We start from the raw sequence: 20999 nt of genomic DNA, 5'->3' as shown, positions 1-20999 counted from the left end.
CAGTGATCAATGCAAAGAAATAGAGGAAAACAACAGAAGGGGAAAGACTAGAGATCTCTTTAAGAATATTAGAGATACCAAGGGACCATTGCATGCAAAGATGGGCACATACAGGATAGAAATGGTATGGACCTAACAGAAAAAGAAGATATTAAGAAGAGGTGGTAAGAATACACAAAGAACTATACAAAAAAGATCTTAAGGACCCAGACAACCTCAATGGTGTGATCACTCACCAAACATCCTGGAATGCAAAGTCAAGTGGGCCTTAGGAAATCCCCTACAAACAAAGCTAGTGGAGGTAACGGAATTCCACCTGAGCTATTTCCATGGTTGGACCATAGAAAAAGCCATAGAGGATTAAAGATCTAAATGTAAGACCAGAAACTATAAAACTCCTAGAGGAGAACATAGGCAAAACACTCTCTGACATAAATCACAGCAAGATCCTCTATGACCCACCTCCCAGAATATTGGAAATAAAAGCAAAAATAAACAAATGGGACCTAATGAAACTTAAAAGCTTTTGCACAACAAAGGAAACTATAAGCAAGGTGAAAAGACAGCCCTCAGATTGGGAGAAAATAATAGCAAACGAAGCAACAGACAAGGGATTAATCTCAAAAATATACAAGCAACTCCTGCAGCTCAATTCCAGAAAAATAAATGACCCAATCAAAAAATGGGCCAAAGAACTAAACAGACATTTCTCCAAAGAAGACATACAGATGGCTAACAAACACATGAAAAGATGCTCAACATCACTCATTATCAGAGAAATGCAAATCAAAACCACAATGAGGTACCATTACATGCCAGTCAGGATGGCTGCTATCCAAAAGGCTACAAGCAATGAATGCTGCAGAGGGTGTGGAGAAAAGGGAACCCTCTTACACTATTGGTGGGAATGCAAACTAGTACAGCTGCTATGGAGAACAGTGTGGAGATTTCTTAAAAAACTGGAAATAGAACTGCCATATGACCCAGCAATCCCACTTCTGGGCATACACACCGAGGAAACCAGATCTGAAAGAGACACGTGCACCCCAGTGTTCATCGCAGCACTGTTTATAATAGCCAGGACATGGAAGCAACCTAGATGCCCATCAGCAGATGAATGGATAAGGAAGCTGTGGTACATATACACAATGGAATATTACTCAGCCATTAAAAAGAATTCATTTGAATCAGTTCTAATGAGATGGATGAAACTAGAGCCCATTATACAGAGTGAAGTAAGCCAGAAAAACACCAATACAGTATACTAACGCATATATATGGAATTTAGAAAGATGGTAATGATAACCCTATATGCAAAACAGAAAAAGAGACACAGATGTACAGAACAGACTTTTAGACTCTGTGGGAGAAGGCGAGGGTAGGATGTTTCGAGAGAACAGCATCGAAACACGTATATTATCTAGGGTGAAACAGATCACCAGCCCAGGTGGGATGCATGAGACAAGTGCTCGGGCCTGGTGCACTGGGAAGACCCAGGGGAATCGGGTGGAGAGGGAGGTGGGAGGGGGGATCAAGATGGGGAATACATGTAAAACCATGGCTGATTCATGTCAATGTATGACAAAAACCACTACAATATTGTAAAGTAATTAGCCTCCAACTAATAAAAATAAATGGGAAAAAAAAAAAAAGAAAAAGCCATAGAATTCCAGAAAAACACCTACTTTTGCTTCACTAACTACACTAAAGTCTTTAACTGTGTGCATCACAACAAACTGTGGAAAATTCTGAAAGAGATGGGAACACCAGACCACCTCACTTGCCTCCTGAGAAAACTGTATGCAAGTCAAAAAGCAACAGTTAGAACTGGACATGGAACAATGGACTGGCTCAAAATTGGGAAAGGACTACGTCAACGCTGTATAATCACCCTACTTATTTAACTTCTATGCAGAGTACATCATGCAAAATGCTGGGCTGGATGAAGGACAAGTTGGAATCAAGATTGCCAGAAGAAATACCAATAACCTCAGACATGCAGATGACATCATCCTTATGGCAGAAAGCGTAAAGGAACTAAAGAGCCTCTTGATGAAAGTGAAAGAGGAGAGTTAAAAAGCCTCCCTAAAACTCAACATTCAAAAAACTAAGATTATGGCATCCAGTCCCATCACTTCATGGCAAATAGATGGGGAAAGAGTGGAAACAGTGACAGACTTTATATTTTTGGCTCCAAAATCACTGCAGATATGAAATTAAAAGATGCTTGCTCCTTGGAAAAAAGCAATGACAAACCTAGACAGTATATTGAAAACCAGATTACTTTACCAACAAAGGTCCATCTAGTCAAAACTACAGTTTTTCCAGTAATTGTGTATGGATGTAAGAGTTGGACCATAAAGAAGGCTGTGTATCGAGGAATTGATGCTTTTGAACTGTGTTGTTGGAGAAGACTCTGGAGAGTCCCTTGGAATACAAGGAGATCCAATCAGTCCATCCTGAAGGAAATCAACCCTGAGTATTCATTGGAAGGACTGATGCTGAAGCTGAAGCTCCAGTACTTTGGCCGCCTGATACAAAAAGCTGACTCACTATAAAAAGCCCTGGTGTGGGGAAAGATTGAAGACAGCAGGAGAAAGGGACAACAGAGGATGAGATGGTTGGATGGCATCGCTGATTCAATGGACACGAGTTTGAGTAGGCTCCAGGAGGTGGTGAAGGACAGGAGGCCTGGCGTGCTGCAGTCTACAGGGTCACAGAGAGTCGGATATGACTGAGCGACTGAACAACAGCAAAAGACAAAAAGAACTATACACAAACAGCGTACTATATTTAGAAAATTTGTTTTTCACTGGGATATGAGTAAACAATTCTGAAACTATGTGTATACTAGGACTGAGTAAATAACTAACATATTGTGGATAATGAAAGCCAGAATTTTCACTGTCAGAGGAAGTTGCAAATTAAGAGGGGGAAGGCTAGAATAAACTCTGTGACACTGGGCTGAACTAATGGGTTTTAACATATATACAGATGGAGAAATACAGATGTGTGTACATATATTTATAAGTACACACATGTACTTGCTAGCTCTGCGAGTCAGCAGAAAGGACCCAAAAGCAATAGCACCTCAGTAGCTAGAAGCACATCTAGTACTCAGATATTGATTACAATATTTAATCTTAAATTAAAAAAAAAAAAAACTATTGATCTTTGGATAAATGGTTGATTGCACAGCCAGGTCAGGAAAGACAAGATGGGTCTTGTGGTGCCAGAAAGTCAGGAAGGGCTAGAAGTAATGGAGACATATCTAAAAGCCACAAAAGTTGAGTAAGTTCCCAATGGCAAAATCGAGGACAATTTAAGCAACAAAATAAATGAGAACAATTTGACCCATAGAATAAAGTAAATATACTCATGATGGTACATATAAATAATATAATTGAATATAAATAATTGAAATAATAATTGAATAAATTATTGAATAATTGAAAATATTTGAAAAATATTTGAAATATTTTGAATAATTGAAATATAAACAATTGAATAATTATAAATAATTGAAAAAATAAATGGAAGCACATAAACAGCTTTACCTTATAGTAGAATTGCAATTAATAAAATAAACTAAAGGAATGAGGAAATAAGAAACTCACGGCTAGATGTATCAGAGTAAGTATTAGCGACAAAATTGTCAATGCAACGAGAACCTACTGTACAGTTTGAGGGGTGCTATTCCTCTATTCAGTGCTCTGTGGTGACCTGATGGGAAAGACATCAATAAAAGGAAATATGTCTGTGTATACATACACACACACACACATACATATAGCTGATTCACTTCGCTGTACAGTGTAAACTAAAACAACATTGTAAAGCAACTATACTCTAGTAAAAACTAAATTTAAAATGTCATCAGTGTGTGCTAAAATTAGTGGGTAAAAGTATGATTAAAATAGGGCATTTGTGTACTCTCAAAAATATCTACCCACAAGATACTTAACCACAAAAGGAAAAAATAGCAGTTAAAGTTGAAAGAAACCTGGCAGACACTCCTTTAATCAAGTATTCAAAGTTAGTATCACTAGTAATGATGCAGATGGGCTCCCAGGTGGTACAGTGGTAAAGAATCTGTCTTCCCACATAGGAGACTCAGGAGATACAAGTCGATCTCTGGGTTGGGAAGATCCCTTAGAGAAGGAAATGGCAACCCACTCCAGGATTCTTGCTTGGAAAGTTCCATGGACAGAGGAGCCTAGCAAGCTACTGTCCATGGGGTTGCAGAAAGATGGAAACGACTGAGCACATACACACAATAATCCAGGTAGGTAACACGTACCTCCTAGCATGTCGCACTGAGTAGGATAAAACATCATTTCTTTGAAAAATTCCATAAACTCAAGCTGACCATGAGAAAACATCAGATTAAATAACCAGTGTTCTTCAAAGTCAGGAAAAACGAAGACTGAAGAACTTTCACAGACTAAAAGATAATAGAGACCATTAAAAGCAATGTGAGACACTTACATTCATAAAAACCTTTAAGGGCATTATGAACTGAACATGTCTCTCTCCCTAAAATTCACATGTTGAAGCCCTAACCCCTTCTACTATGGTGGTATTGGAGGTGGGGCTTTTGGGAAGTTATTTGTTTAGATGAATTCACAAAGGCAGGACCTCTATGACATGATTAGTAACTTCATAAAAAAAGGAAGAAATCACACCTAGCTTCTGTCCACCACAAGAGAATACACAAGAAGACAGTCAACTGAAAGCCAGGTAGCAGGTGCTCACCCAGAGCTGAACAGGATGTCCCTTGACCTTGGACTTCACAGCCACAGAACTTTAAGAAATAAATTCCTCTCCTATAAGCCATCCAGTCTTTGCTATTTTGTTACAGAAGCCTGGGCAGACTAAGATAGTAGTAAAACTGGGAAACATCAAATAAGATCTGTAGATTACCACATCAATGTTAACATTCTAACTGTTAATAATTGTACCATGATTCTGTGTTGGGTCTTAGTTAATTAGGGCTTCCCTGGTGGCTCAGAGGGTAAAGAGTCTGCCGGCAGTGCAGGAGACCAGGGTTCTAACACTAGGTTGGGAAGATCTTCTGGAGAAGGCAATAGCAACCCACTCCAGTATTCTTGCCTGGAAAATCCCATGGATGGAGGAGAGTGGCAGGCTACAGTCCATGGGGTCACAAAGAGTCAGACACAACTGAGCGACTTCCCTTTCTTTTCTAAGCTTTCTGAATGTTAGGGAATACAGAATAAAGGATATGCAGGAATTCTTCTTAGTATTTTTGCCACTTTCTCTATAAGTCTAAAATTAAAGAGTTAAAAAAATAGCTGTCAAAAGATATAAAATGACCAAGAAGCATAACAAATTAGTGAAAATACCATTATAATCCACTGTTATGGTTCTAGTCACAATGGCATATCTCCACTATTGCACTCGTTTTGGATCATTTGTAGCCAGAAATATCACATTCTGTCAAGAAGTTGCACAAAAAAAGCAATTAGCCTTTAATTGTTGTAACAGTATATCTTTAAAAAAAATTTTTTTTGCATATTTTCAGTTTTGAATAAAGATTATACTATGTGGCCAGTTTTCATCAACATATGTGACTATACTAGAAAATTCAACAAAGAAAACGAAGCTCAGATCTTCCAATAAACTTTATCTGAAAGAGTAAACAGTATAACAAAGACATCTGTTTAACAAGGCTCTCTGAGGTCAAGGAAATTCTAAGTCAGTCCTACTTTTTAATCTCTGCCTACATTGAGAGAAATCAAGATTACAAAAATTGCACTGACATATTTAAATTGATGTTATTTATAGTATGTTTTAAATGGTATAGCTTGAGATGGGATACGATTTGAAACTGGCATAAAAAAATGTCTGCTAAAACAATGTGTATAAACTCATTTACAGATTATATCAGAAGTATATGCTGGAGGCCCTTGTGAATACAAGGCATCAACCCAGTGGTCTCTCGGGACAGGCCTCACACTATACCCATTCACAGTTTACAAGGAATTTGTACACACACATCAATCTTACTGCCCACAATCATAATTTCTGGGAGTTCTCATTATAAGCCTATTTGAACTATTTTTCATCATTAAAGACAAATGACTTGCTGAATCCAAAATAAATAGAAATAGATAGAAGACTAAAGACAAGATTTAAAGTTCTTTCCATTATGCCACACTTCCTCTCAACAAAAAGGCACCCCCAAAATATCCAGATTTGCTGGAATTTCAAACTCAGCTAAGACATGGTCACTGCCTTCCAGGAGTTTACTGTATAACAGAAGAGACAGCCAAGTAAATAATTAATAACAATGAATATTTATAAAGTACCTATTTGCTAATTCATTAAATCAGATATTAGCACATCTAAGATTCAAATCAGGTAGTCAGGCAGTGTGACAGTAACATGTCCAGAATGGGTTATATAGGTGCAGCAGGCTATAAATTGTTTTAGTAGTAAATTTTAAAGTATAAAAGGATAGTCATTAGCTTAACAGCATCAAAACAAACAGGTCACTCAAAAATTGGGCTAAAGACCTGAATAGACATTTCTCCAAAGAGGACATACAAATGGCCAACAGGCATATGAAAAGATCCGTGTGCTAAACACTCTAAAATACTGATGAAAGATATCAAGAAAAACCTAAAAAAAAAAAAATACTGTTTATGGACTAGAAGACTCAATTGTAGTTTTTTGTAAATAGAGTGCTTTTAAAATTTATTTTCAAAGGGACAATAACTAAATCATCTAAAACAATATTGAAAAAAAGAATAAAGTTGGAGGAATCACAAAACCCAGTCTTAAGGTTTATAATGTAGCTACTATTTAAGACGGTGTGGTACTGCTGGAAGAATATACACATAGGTTCATGAAACAGAATACAGAGTCAAAAATCATACCCACACAAGTACAGTCAATGATTTTTAATTTAAAATTTTAATGAATTTTAATAAAGGTGCAAAAGCAATTCAATAGAGAAAGGAGAGTCTCAACTAATGGTATTAGTTCAATCGGACATTCATATCTAAGAAAACAAAGCTCAAACTGAACAAAAATGAACTCAAAATAGATCATAGATCTAAATGTAAAACATGAAACTATAAACTGGTTTAAAAGAAAATCTTCATGACCTAGGGTTAGATGAAGTGTCCTTAGACATAACACCAAAAGAATAGTCCATAAAAGGAAAAAAAAATCCACAAACTGGACTTTATAAAAAATAAAAACTTTAGCTCTACATAAGTGAAACTCACTCAGTCGTGTCCAACTCTTGGCAACCCCATGGACTAGACAGTCCATGGAATTCTCCAGGCCAGAATACTGGAGTGTGCAGCCCTTCCCTTCTCCAGGGGATCAAACCCAGGTCTCCTGCATTGCAGGCAGATTCTTTACCAGCTGAGCCACAAGAGAAACCCAATAGGGGTAGGGAGTGGGTAGCCTATCCCTTTTCCAGGGGATCTTCCCAACTCAGGAATTGAACTGGGGTCTCCTGCATTGCAGGTGGATTCTTTACCAACTGAGCTCTCAGGGAAGCCCTGATAAGACCCTGTTAATAAAATGAACAGACCAGTGATGATAGACTAGAAGAAGATATTTTCAAATCACATATCTGATAAATAAAAACAATCCAACTAAAAACATGGGCAAAACCTGAAAAGACATTTCACCAAGAACAATTTATAGATGTCAAATAAACGCATGAAGTCAACATCCTTAGCCATTAAGGACACAGACATTAAAACCACAATAAGATACAATAATATGCCTATTAAATGGCTAAAATAAAAAATACTGACAACACCAAGTGTAGAAAGAATATGGATCTTTCATAGATTTCAGGTATGAATGTAAAATGGTTCACCCACTTTGGAAAACGGGTTAGCAGTTTCTTTATAAGGTAAACACATTTATCATACAATCCTGTATTCACAATCTTATATATCTACCTTAGAGCAGAGATCAGCAAACTCTTTCTAATAGGACAAAAGTAAACTTTTTAGTCATTACATACCATAATGTCTCTGTTGCAGCCATTCAGCATTACACCACAAAAGCAGTCACAGACAATACACAAACAAATGGGCATTTTTATGTCCCAGTAAAAGTTCATTTACCAAAATGGGCAGCTGATTTATAGGACATAGTTGCCAGTCTCTGTTCTAGAGAAACGAAGACTTATATCCACATAGAAACCTATGCAGCATGTGTAAAGCAGCTTTGTAATTGCCAAAAAGTGGAAATAACACAATGTTCTTAAGTCATTAAATGGATAAACAAACCATTACAGTCATACAATGCACTACTCAGCAATAAATAAAAATAAGTCAGTGATACTTGCAATAATTTGAATGTATCTCAAGGGCATTATACTCAGTGGGGTGAAACAAGCTAATCTCAAAAGGCTACCTACTGTATGATTTTATTAATTAATATTCTCAAAATGTCAAAAGCCCAGTGATGAAGAACAGAATATAACTTGCGGAGGGTTACACTGGAGAGCGGAGTATGACTATAAAGGGGTAGTACAAAGGAATGAAGAGGTTTCTTTGTGATAATAGAACAGTTTTGTATCCTGACTATGGCAGTGGTTATATGAATCCATATATGTAATAAAATTCATTTAGCTATAAACACGCAAAAACAAACAAACCCCACAGAAACACATAAAAAAACAAAAAACAAAACAAATTACTTGTAAAAACTAACAAAATCTGTGTAAGGTCTGTAGTTTGGTTAATAATATTGTGCCAATGTCAATTTCCTGCTTTAAATAATATTCTATGGCTATATTGTTATCATTGGGGTACCCGGGAGCAAGGTATACTGAATTCTATGTATTATTTTTGAAACTTTTCGTGAGTCTAAAATTATTTCAAAATAAATTTTAAAAGTTAATTGACTGTTAAAAACAAAAATAACTACAATATATTGTAAAGTTTATCACATATATGGAAGTGAAATCACATGACCAAAATAACATAAAGCCCAGGAGAGGAAAAATGGATGTATGGTGTGTGTGTATCTGTGTGTGTATAAAATATATGTTGCTATTAGGAGTTTTAAACTATCTGTAAAGCAGTATATCACTTCAAGGTAGACAGTGATAAGGTAAAGATATATGCTATAAACTCTAAGTGAAAGTCGCTCAGTCGTGTCCTACTCTTTGCGACCCAGCAGACTATACAGTCCATGGAATTCTCTAGGCCAGAATACTGGAGTGGGTAGCCTTACCCTTCTCCAGGGGATCTTCCCAACCCAAGGATTGAACTCAGGTCTCCCGCCCTGCAGGCGGATTCTTCACCAGCTGAGCCACAAGGGAAGCCCTGTAAACTCTAAAGCAACCACTAAAATAGCATGAAAATGAGTTATAATCCAACCAAAAAGATAAAACTGTATTATAAAAATATATGTAAGTAGTCTAAAAAAAGACACATTAAGTGAAATAAGGAAATAAAGGTGAAACAAAGAGACAGCATATTTTAAAATCATCATTAATAAGCATATGAAATATAAATACCTTAAATACCCTAATTAAAATCACAGATTTCCAGACTGGATTAAAAAAGCAAAATCCAACCATATATTTCTTAAAAGAAATACAATTTAATTAAAGACAAAACAGGCAAAAGAAGAAGGATGGAAAAAGATATGTCATGCTAACTCCTATCAAAAGAAAGCTAGAAGTAGATTTTAGATCAAAGAATTTTAACAGTCACAGGGTCATTTCAAAATGATAAAGGGGTCAAATCATCACAGGGACATGACAAACCTTAATGTTTTGCACTTTATAATGAAGACTCAAAATACATGAAGGAAGACCTGATTATGCTTCAAGGTACCTACTATAGGGTTACATTTACACAGAACTCTAGAAAATGTAAAAATAACCTATAGTGATAGAAAACTATACGTGGTTGTCTGAGGACTAAATCAGGAGATAGAGAGGGGAAGATTACAAAGGTATACAAAAAAAACTGTGGGACGAATGAGGATTTGTTCACTATCTTGATTGTGATGACTGTTTCTGGGTACATACATATTTTAAAATTTCTCAAACTTTCAATATGTACATTATATCTTAATACAGCTATTTTAAAAATATAACCACAAAAAGATTTATATATAAATGTATATAAGTGCTTTATTCACAATAATCCACAATTGGAAACCACCCACAAACCATTCATCAAAAAGTGGATATGGTATATCCATTCAATGGAATACTATCAGATAGTAATCAAAAACAATGAATTAACACAACACATAATGATGAATCTCAAAAACATTATACTATGTAAATAAAGTTATATGAAAGAGTACATACTGTCCAGTTTCATTTACATGAAACTCTAAAACAAGTAAAGCTAATCTACAGTGACAAAGAATAGTTTAGTGGTTGTTTGGAGACAAGAGAGTAAGCAGGATTGAGGAGGAAAGATGGTACTTGGGGACTGATTTTAAAGAGGCACAAAGGAACTGCCTAGTGATGAAAATTTTGCATCTTACACAGGTACACTATATTATATGTACATTACAACTAAATAAAAAAAAAATTTTAATTGTCTTTGATAGAGTCCTGGATTCCACCCTACCTAACTTACTACCTCCACTTTCCTTAGGAACTTGCTTATGCTTTTAGCAACTGTTTCCTCACATACAAACAGTGACAATGCCAAGGTCACATGATGAAGTGAGAGTCCATGTTAACTGAAAAGTAATAAGCAAATATTAACTTTATTAATACTCAAAAGTTCTCTTAGAGCATAGTTTTCACATGCTACTTCAGACTCCTGTTTTTACTAAGCTGTTTTTTTCTTCTTCTGAAAAATCCTGGAATAATTGAGAAAATTAAAATATAATGACTTTGAGATGTTTCTTATAAAAGAAGAAAACATTTTAAATCAAAGCAGAGCAATATGAAACAAGAAAAAGAGAATGAATTCTCAAAGACAAAGCTGTATAACTAAAAATTAATTTTTAAAGTAATAATTTGAAGTCTTTTGTATGGTTTAACTACAAAACATATACTTTAAACAGGATTTCTGTACCACTTACATAACTAATTTAGTTCCCACATTCCAAAAGGTCAAGAATTATAACGTGTTTAATAAAAAAATGGCAGATGTATACAAATACTTTTATCATGGAAATAAATACTAAAATTTCTTTTTGAGGCATTCAAGCAACACATTTGCAACCCATACTCCCACAAACCTGAAAATCATTACTATTTTTGACAAAGTCCTTGGCAGAGTACCATAACAAATGCTCCAATTCTGATATTTCATCTGGAAATACCCATTTGATTTCAAAGTTCCCAAAACCACAGGGACACATGGCAATAATACAGGATTTAGGGCTGCTGTTTTTAAAAAACAACTTTGACTACTTTGGGATAACTTACTTTATTTCATTTTTATATACCTGAGAAATGTATATATATATACATTTTATATATATATATATTTTATATACCTGAGAAATGTATAAAAAATGTAGGGAGGTCTTTTGAACTTAGAATGCATTTTCCACTTAAAAAAGAAAAGTTATGACATACAGGAAGATACAAACTAACCTTACTGTACATAAATACCTTACTGTATGTTGCAACATTATTTGTAATGAAAATACTAGAGAAAGACTCCTGTAACAATAAAATTGAATCCTTCTAAATGAATTGAATGACAGTTCACTCTCTCCTAAAACATTAACATGCAGAGATTGCTAACTGTCCCTCAATGTCCACCTTCCCTTTTTTACACAGTAAAGAAAATTTCTGGGCATAGGACACAGTTGAAGCGCACACTTCACAGATTCCTTTGCAGCTAGGCGAAGCCATGTGACTTCGTTTTGGACAATGGGATGCTAGCTAAAGTAGTGCATGCAACACTAGTGTGAAGGTATTAAAGAAAATGCACAAGTGCTTTAATTTCTCTTTAACTCAGCCCTGCTGCCTGAAAGGTGAGCATAACCATGACTGTGAGATAAAAACTCCTTTTTTAAAAAGGGAAAAGCAACATGATTACAGAAGCTTGAGCTTCCACATCATAAAACTAATACATTAATCCAGACCTGCCTATTTGGATCATAACATCAGAGAAAAGAATCCACCATGCTATTTAAGTCATCAAATTTTCAGTCTAACTGTATCCAAAGCCAGTATCTGATAATGGGAGCAAGGGAGAGGAAGGGAAAGAAAATGCAAATTGACTTTATTAAGTTCTTTTTTTTAATTTCAAAGTTTTATTCTACATACAAAATTTTAAGATTTTTCTTCTTTTCGAATAGAGACCTAAACCAAATTTTCATGTTTATGTTTGTAATGTGTGTGTGTTGATCGCGTTTAATATTCTTTCAAATCTCATGGCTTTCCTTTATTAGGACTATTTTTAGAAGTATAAAACTATGGTATGATAGATGACCTGCCATGAATCTAAGAAATCACTTCAAAATTTTATAGTTGAGAAGAAAGATATATGAACAATCTAAGTTATGAGACCAAGGTTATTCTTATCAAAAATAATTAGGTCTTTTTCTAAATGGCTCATGAATGAAAACATTTTCTGAAGGAACAGAACAAATTATGAAATAGAAAAAAGAAGATTTTTTTAGATCAATGGAACAGAATAGAAAGCCCAGGGATAAATCCACGAACCTATGGACACCTTATCTTTGACAAAGGAGGCAAGGATATACAATGGAAAAAAGACAACCTCTTTAACAAGTGGTGCTGGGAAAACTGGTCAACCACTTGTAAAAGAATGAAACTAGAACACTTTCTAACACCATACACAAAAATAAACTCAAAATGGATTAAAGATCTAAATGTAAGACCAGAAACTATAAAACTCCTAGAGGAGAACATAGGCAAAACACTCTCCGACATAAATCACAGCAAGATCCTCTATGACCCACCTCCCAGAATATTGGAAATAAAAGCAAAAATAAACAAATGGGACCTAATGAAACTTAAAAGCTTTTGCACTACAAAGGTAACTATAAGCAAGGTGAAAAGACAGCCCTCAGATTGGGAGAAAATAATAGCAAATGAAGAAACAGACAAAGGATTAATCTCAAAAATATACAAGCAACTCCTGCAGCTCAATTCCAGAAAAATAAATGACCCAATCAAAAAATGGGCCAAAGAACTAAACAGACATTTCTCCAAAGAAGACATACAGATGGCTAACAAACACATGAGAAGATGCTCAACATCACTCATTATTAGAGAAATGCAAATCAAAACCACAATGAGGTACCATTACACACCAGTCAGGATGGCTGCTATCCAAAAGTCTACAAGCAATAAATGCTGGAGAGGGTGTGGAGAAAAGGGAACCCTCTTACACTGTTGGTGGGAATGCAAACTAGTACAGCCGCTATGGAAAACAGTGTGGAGATTTCTTAAAAAACTGGAAATAGAACTGCCATATGACCCAGCAATCCCACTTGTGGGCATACACACTGAGGAAACCAGATCTGAAAGAGACACGTGCACCCCAATGTTCATCGCAGCACTGTTTATAATAGCCAGGACATGGAAGCAACCTAGATGCCCATCAGCAGATGAATGGATAAGGAAGCTGTGGTACATATACACCATGGAATATTACTCAGCCATTAAAAAGAATTCATTTGAACCAGTCCTTATGAGATGGATGAAACTGGAGCCCAATATACAGAGTGAAGTAAGCCAGAAAGATAAAGAACATTACAGCATACTGACACATATATATGGAATTTAGAAAGGTGATAACGATAACCCTATATGCAGAACAGAAAAAGAGACACAGAAATACAGAACAGACTTTTGAACTTTGTGGGAGAATGTGAGGGTGGGATATTTCAAAAGAACAGCATGTATACTATCTATGGTGAAACAGATCACCAGCCCAGGTGGGATGCATGAGACAAGTGCTCCGGCCTGGTGCACTGGGAGGACCTGGGGGAATCGGGTGGAGAGGGAGGTGGGAGGGGGGATCGGGATTGGGAATACATGTAAATCCATGGCTGATTCATATCAATGTATGACAAAACCCACTGGAAAAAAATAATAATAATAATAATAAATAAATAAATAAAAATAAAAAATAAAAAAATAAAAAAAAGAAGATATTTTTAATTAAGATGCAGTGTTTTCATAATAAAGTATATATTACAAAATCAGTATGAACTGGGAAAAGCAGAGGGAAAACAATGACACAAAGTACATGAATAAACTCCTGAGTGGGCAACAGTACTTATAGTTAAGAGATAATGAATTCTGAATGCTTGTACAAGACTAAGGCTTTCATCCAGAACAATCTACAGCCAACTGAAGTGTCCTGGTAATGGGGCAGGGAGAGTCCCAGAAGTTCGCACTGTATAGAAAAAAAGCGTTCAACTGGCTGTACAACATTTATTCCAATGAGAATTTAGCTAAAATTAAAAATCTATGTCATCTGTAAGGAAAAGTCAATGAGAGCAAAGCAACCTTGTAAAAACAATGGACCCATGCCTTCCCACAAAACTGTATATAAATTAACTTATATATTATACATATTAAATATTTCATTGGTTTGGAAACTGACAATTCTTTCACTGATAAAACACAAGGCAATACTTCAAAAAGAACCAGTTCTTCTTTAATATAAAAACTAGTAGTTACTTCCTTTTTAAAAATAGAAAAACAAAGAAAATTTGACATAAAGGTAAATTGAAATAAGTCTTATGTGACTTGAATACTCAAAATGTTCAAATTATGCAGTGCTCTCCAACACAGAATTAACACATATAAAACTTCCTGAATTGATGACAACAAATGCCCCCAAATCCTGACTCTACTAGGTATGAAACTGGTAGCAAATGTACTTAGAACTCATGGAATATTCTTTGGGAGAGTAACTTTATGTCAACAACAGAATGCACTATAACTTTTAGAGTTTGAATCTATGTTCATTATTTTCTTGTAAGTACAGGAGGTTATTTTTGGCAACAATTAGATGTCTGTGTCATCAAGGAAAGGATTACAAATACCTTTTACATTTGTAGGTCATCTAAAGCAAAATTAGCCTTAAAAAGTATTCTGCCATGTTTCCAATTGTCTGCATATTTTTGCCACCAAATGAATTTACAGGATACTGTCATTCTGAAATTCAATCCACAGAAGCACATCCTAAAGCACTACAAGATTCCCATGGAAGTTTGGCCAAATAAACTTGTGATTTTCTTTTTTTTTTTTTAACTTGTGATTTTCATCTGCATCGATGAAGCTGACTACAGAACCTCAAACTGAAAGTTTTACTACATTCAAACATATCCAAAAATATCTCTCAGGCAGTCGTCAAAAACTCCTCCTCGTCAAGCTGTTCTGAGAGAGTAGCCCTTTTTATCCTCATAGGCAAATTAATAAACAATGAGGTAGCTATCTAAACTGCACCATCGTGCTCCAGAGCATGAGCATTTGGGAACCCACACTCATCTGCATTACTAAGAATTTCTTACTCTGCTTCTACTTTTTAACGAAAACCTGTTGAAAAGTTAGTGTTTCAAGGCTTTGGCTCTGATGAAGTTGATTAATTTTGGGGTAGTAAGCAAACTACCTTTCAGGATTATTGTCACAGTTTTTGTGTCTGATATATGCTAAGCCAGTTGCACAGGACTTAAGTCATGACGACTTTCTTCACAAAGGCACTAAGATCAGATGTATTGCCAAGCACGCAAGAATTCCATCCATGCCCAATGGACCAAACCCTCCTTTTCATCATGTCAAAGATACTAAAACCCTTTCAAGTACCCAAAAGGTACCTCTCACACTCTTAATTTGTTATACATCAGTGTACACAAAACAGTTGAAAACCAGAAACTGCATGAAATAATGTTAATCATTACATACAAATGTTTGTTGAGTGGGAAATGGCATTACTACCAATTTGACAATTATCTGCTTCAAAATATTAGAAGAAACAGTCAGCAGTCCTATAATATATAACATCACCTGATTGTATTTAAGCCACAGGAAAGAAAATTTTGTGACAAATAATGAAATTTTACTAGCCATTTCGAACATTACTTACCCTATTTTAAATTATCATTTTTAAGGACCTCAACATATTGAAATTTACATAAATTGGCAGTTGAGTACAATAAGTATATATTTTCTAAATAGAAATAATTACTAAAGCCAGGCTTTCTGCATTATTCTATATAGGATAATATATATTTCAAAGTAATGATTCCATCTGTTGCTTCAAATGTTTCTCTAATTGGTGAAATCCCTTTAATCATTCTGAATTAAAGAGCTTTTTAAAAAAGAATTTTTAAAACTCAACTTAGTTCCAGTACAAACTGTCAATAACTGTCTTTAAACTTAATGTAGTAAAGATGTCCCTCTTTTTCTTCTACTATAGATCTAATATCTGATTGATAAATGACTGACAGAAAATAACTCAACCTCCAGTTATATCAACATGAATTAAAATAGACAAACAGTAAGTAGTACATTTTTCATAAATAAACCTTGATTTGCACTGATGTATAAATCAAACAGAACAAATAGCAGATATCCTTGTCTGTACAGCTTGCAAGCTTTGAAAAGGTTGTATTGAAAGTTATTTCCTTCTGTTTTAATACTTAGAATTTTGATAATGTAAATAAAATACCTTAATTTATAAACATATATCTTACTCTACCTAACTATATCATTTTGTAATTGCAAATACATTTTAATAAAGAATAAAACAGGTCATAATTGTTAAATATTCAAAGAAAAATATATTATTTTCTTTCTCAAAAATCAGTATTTCCCCAAATTCATTTCAATAAGCCTTGTCTCATGGTTTAAAACTTCTGACGCCATTTTTCAGAACTGCTCATTCATGTAATTATCTCAATAATACTTAGTTTTAAAGCACTAAAAATGAAACATACTTTCCAATAATTATTTTTCATAATTCATGAATATAAAGCATTTAATGACTAACTTTGAATCATTTTTCCAAGTACTTTTCAAACTTTTGTTTCTGAGGTTTTGCGAATAATATGCTAGTTACTTAAATAATTTCTCCACAAGTACTCTCTGACATTTTACCACTTATAACATTATGGAAAGATTTACTTACTGAAACATCTTTCAAGTTTTTCTCAAAGGAGAAGTGACAAGACTCTTTAGAAAAATTAAACTTGTATGTGTCAGTTGGTCCTGCTCCTGACACCAATGCTTTTCTCAGTTCATCAACATATTTCTCTCTTTCCATTGCCATGTCATCAGCTTCTTGGGAAATCTCTGATTCACAGACTGTGAGAAAGAGTAATAAAAAGTCTTATTTGAAAATAAATTTCTAAACATAAGAAAAGATATATTTACCTGTTGCTACTAATTTATTATTATGCAACAGAAATTTAAACAAAAATAAAATCAATAACCACACCACACAATTTTAAGTCAAATTTTTTTGAGAAATACATTTCTCAAATAGTGTCAAATCTCATTAGACTCCTTGCATTCTTTCTCTGTCCTCAGATGAAATATATGGATTATAAATTACCACAGAAACAACCATCATGTGTACCTGCTCCAAGGTCATAGCAGAAGAAAGCATTTTCTTTAATGATTAATAAACTCAGTATTTTAAACCATCCTTCTTCCTTGACTCAATTATTAAAGAGATTAAGTAGTCTATAGTCCATTTCTCACTCACATAGGTAGAGTCAAATTAAAGTAAAAACAGAGTTCATTCTCATCTCATTATGTGCCAACAATAAAAACAGTAGATGAAGAGAGTTGTACTACTTAGAAGAAGGAAAGGGAAGGGAATTAATATTTATTGTCTCCTCTGTGGCATATATTATATTACATATCTGGCTATCAATTATCTCATCTAGGCATATTTAAAGCTGATGTTTTACTCATCCATAGTGATTTTTACTTCAACGATTTTATGTCCAAATTTCAGATCATTTTTTCTTTTTCATAATATCCTGTCTGGCCTTCTTTTCAATATTTGAAGGATATATATATATATATATATATATATATATATATATGTATATACACACACACACACATATAAGTTACATATATATATATATATATATGACATCTTATAAATCTCATTCAGATCAGTCTCTAGGCATGGTTCCTAAAGTATTAATTCCATTTCTTCTAGCTGCTGACACATTCTCATTCTGCTTTTTTTTTCCTTCTGTGTTTTGTGAAGTCTGAACATGGCTCTCCTCTAGCCGAAGTATCAAGTGATCTGGCAAACAGAGAGGTAGTCATAAATGAAGGTTGCTGGCTGGTCTTTCCTGGAGTCCTTACAGGTTTCAGCAGTTCTGGATCAATTTTGGAAGTTAATTTCTTCACTTGGTTTTCACACTTGCGGCAAATTTAAGAGAGTTCAAATTTAAGCCCCCCACCCCTCACACATACATAACACAGACAGGATTCTGATTTCTGCTGGGACTTTTAATTTACTCATTACAATTAAATGAGCTAATGAGCCCTTACTGACTACTCTGAGTCTATGCTACATCTCTAAGCCAGGGTAGTTTTTTGTTTGTTATTTGTTGCTTAAAGATTTTATTAATAGGATCAATCCCAGGTTACTTTATCTTTACAGTTCAGCTCCAATTCTTAAAAGGCCCGCCATCTCAACAAGCCATTCCTCTCAGGTATTACAACCACAGTCATTAGATGTGTATCTTTTCAGAAGTCCATGAACTTAGTTCTTTAGCTCCCATTAACTCTTTTGGTTTTCAGATACGTCTTCACACTCAGTACCTGGGGATTCTCTTTCTTATATTCAAAGACTGCAATGTGTCTGTTTACTTCCTTTTAAAATTACAAGATTTAATCTAATATTTATTTAGAATGTATGTGTGGTTTCCCATGTATGGGTGGTTTCCCATGTATGTATGGGTGGTTTCCCATGTCAACTCGAGATCACAATGATGAAAGACCCATATAGTTCTATAGTTTGTTTTTTTTTTAAAGGTTACATTTATCTATTTTGGGGCTTCCCTGGTGGCTTAGCTGGTAAAGAATCCACCTGCAATGCAGGAGACCTGGTTTCAGGGTTCGATCCCTGGGTTGGGAAGATCCCCTGAAGAAGGGAAAGGCTACCCACTCCAGTATTCTGGCCTGGAGAATTCCATGGACTGAAGAGTCCACCGGGTCGAAAGAGTTGGTGAGCAACTTTAACTATTTTATTCCTTACAACAATGAAAGACAGATATTCTCATTTTACAAATGATAAAAGTAAGACTCAGAGAGATCAGGTAATGGTAAGGACCATGAAGAAGGTAAGTGATAAAACTGGGATTCATACTTATAGCTCTCTGGTTGTTCTGGTTTGAGGTGAAACAGATATGGGGCATTAGATAAACTATTTACTTCCATAATATTAAAAATTAACACATTAGTATGAAATAGTACATAAACAATAAAATCTTGATTAAAGAATCCCTAAAAATATAACCACTTTCCATAACTTTGGTCCATGTGCTATCAACTGTCTGGAAGTCCCATGATGGACAATGAGGAAGAGAGTCTGGGAATGCATTCATGTATCTTTTATAATGAGTTTTTGATAAGTTCTTATATTGAAATATGAGTCTCAACATAGTCTCTGAAAAAAGGTAAGAATAAAAGTATTCTTGTGCAATTTTACAGCTTTTTTTCTTCTTCACCTTTATTTTTTATTATTTTTTTTTATTTTTTTTACAGCTTCTAAAGTACTTCCACATATTTTTTTTCTCCCTCTGAAGCATTGCACATTTAAGAAGATCACCAATATCAAATCTATTGATCTTTCAAATACTCTATTAGCTCTTCTGAAAAAACATATAAAAAGACAAATGCTTTTTATCTGAGGAATAATTTCATATTTCCTGTTTGGATTGTTTTGAAGAGTATAAGTACCTAGAGAAAGATATTATTGATATTTCACAGAGAAATAGGAAATAATCTATAGAAACTATCTTGAATGTGACTATAGAAAAACTTAAAGAAAACACACACACACACACACACACACACACACACACACAAATGATAAAATGAACATATTTAGAAAACAGAAAGAGACTCAACAGACTTCAAAAACAAATTTATAGTTACCAAACAGGAAAGGTGGGGGATGGGGGAGGGATAAATTAGGAGTTTGAGATGAACATATACACACTACTACATATAAAATAGCTAACCAACAAGGCTCTACTGTATAATACTTGGAACTCTACTCAATATCCTATAATAACCTACATGGGAAAAGAATCTGAACAAAAATGGATATATGTATATGCATAACAATCACTTTTCTGTATAACTGAAACTAATACAACATTGTAAATCAACTACATTCCAATATTAAAAAAATAAATAAATAATAAAGTATGTCTACTGATAAACCATCTAGTAAAAGTATTTTAAATTTCATTACAATGAAAAGATAGTTTTCTGAAAGTATTTAATGGAGTATATTGATTTAATCCACTTATTGAACCCGCCTGCACTGTAGGAGACACAGGAGACAAAGGTTCAATCCCTGGGTTGGGAAGATTCCCTGGAGAAAGAAATGGCAACCCACTCCAGTGTTCTTGCCTGGGAAATCCCACGGTTAGAGGCGCCTGGCAGGCTACAGTTCATAGCGTCGCAAAGAGTGGGACACAACTTAGCAACTAAACAACAAGTAAATTCTGAAACTGCTTAATGAGCATCTATTATGTGCCAGGCACTATTCCAGGCACCAGGGATACAACCATTAGACAGAGAAAAATTCCAGCCTTATGGAGCTTTGATTCAAGTGCTGACATCTTAGGTATCTTTTCAGATATCCTTTTAGATACTATCTTAGTTATGCCCATGTGTTACTCCATCTGTGAATGTTGCATTGGTTACTGTTATGTATGAAATATTTCCTGAGAAGAAGAAAACATATGAAAGAAAATCATTTACATACACACCTCTCCTTTAAAAAGTATGTTTTTAAAAAAAGGTACCAGTTTAAGAAAAAAAATGT

General features: G+C 34.6%; 1 protein-coding gene across 3 annotated transcripts in view; it reads right to left on the bottom strand.

Moving 5' to 3' along the window:
- XRCC4 (X-ray repair cross complementing 4) overlaps positions 1-20999 on the bottom strand; it is a 276381-nt gene that overhangs the window by 222198 nt on the left and 33184 nt on the right. For all 3 annotated transcript variants that reach the window (XM_061151955.1, XM_061151953.1, XM_061151954.1), the window contains exon 3: positions 17100-17275. In XM_061151955.1, the coding sequence (XP_061007938.1) occupies positions 17100-17275 (176 nt within the window). The remainder of the gene's footprint in view (positions 1-17099; positions 17276-20999) is intronic.

This window comes from Dama dama, chromosome 9 (genome assembly GCF_033118175.1).
Source record: "Dama dama isolate Ldn47 chromosome 9, ASM3311817v1, whole genome shotgun sequence".
Lineage (NCBI taxonomy): Eukaryota > Metazoa > Chordata > Mammalia > Artiodactyla > Cervidae > Dama > Dama dama.
The sequence above is the reverse complement of the archived record's forward strand: the minus strand, read 5'-3'. Positions and strand labels throughout refer to the sequence as shown.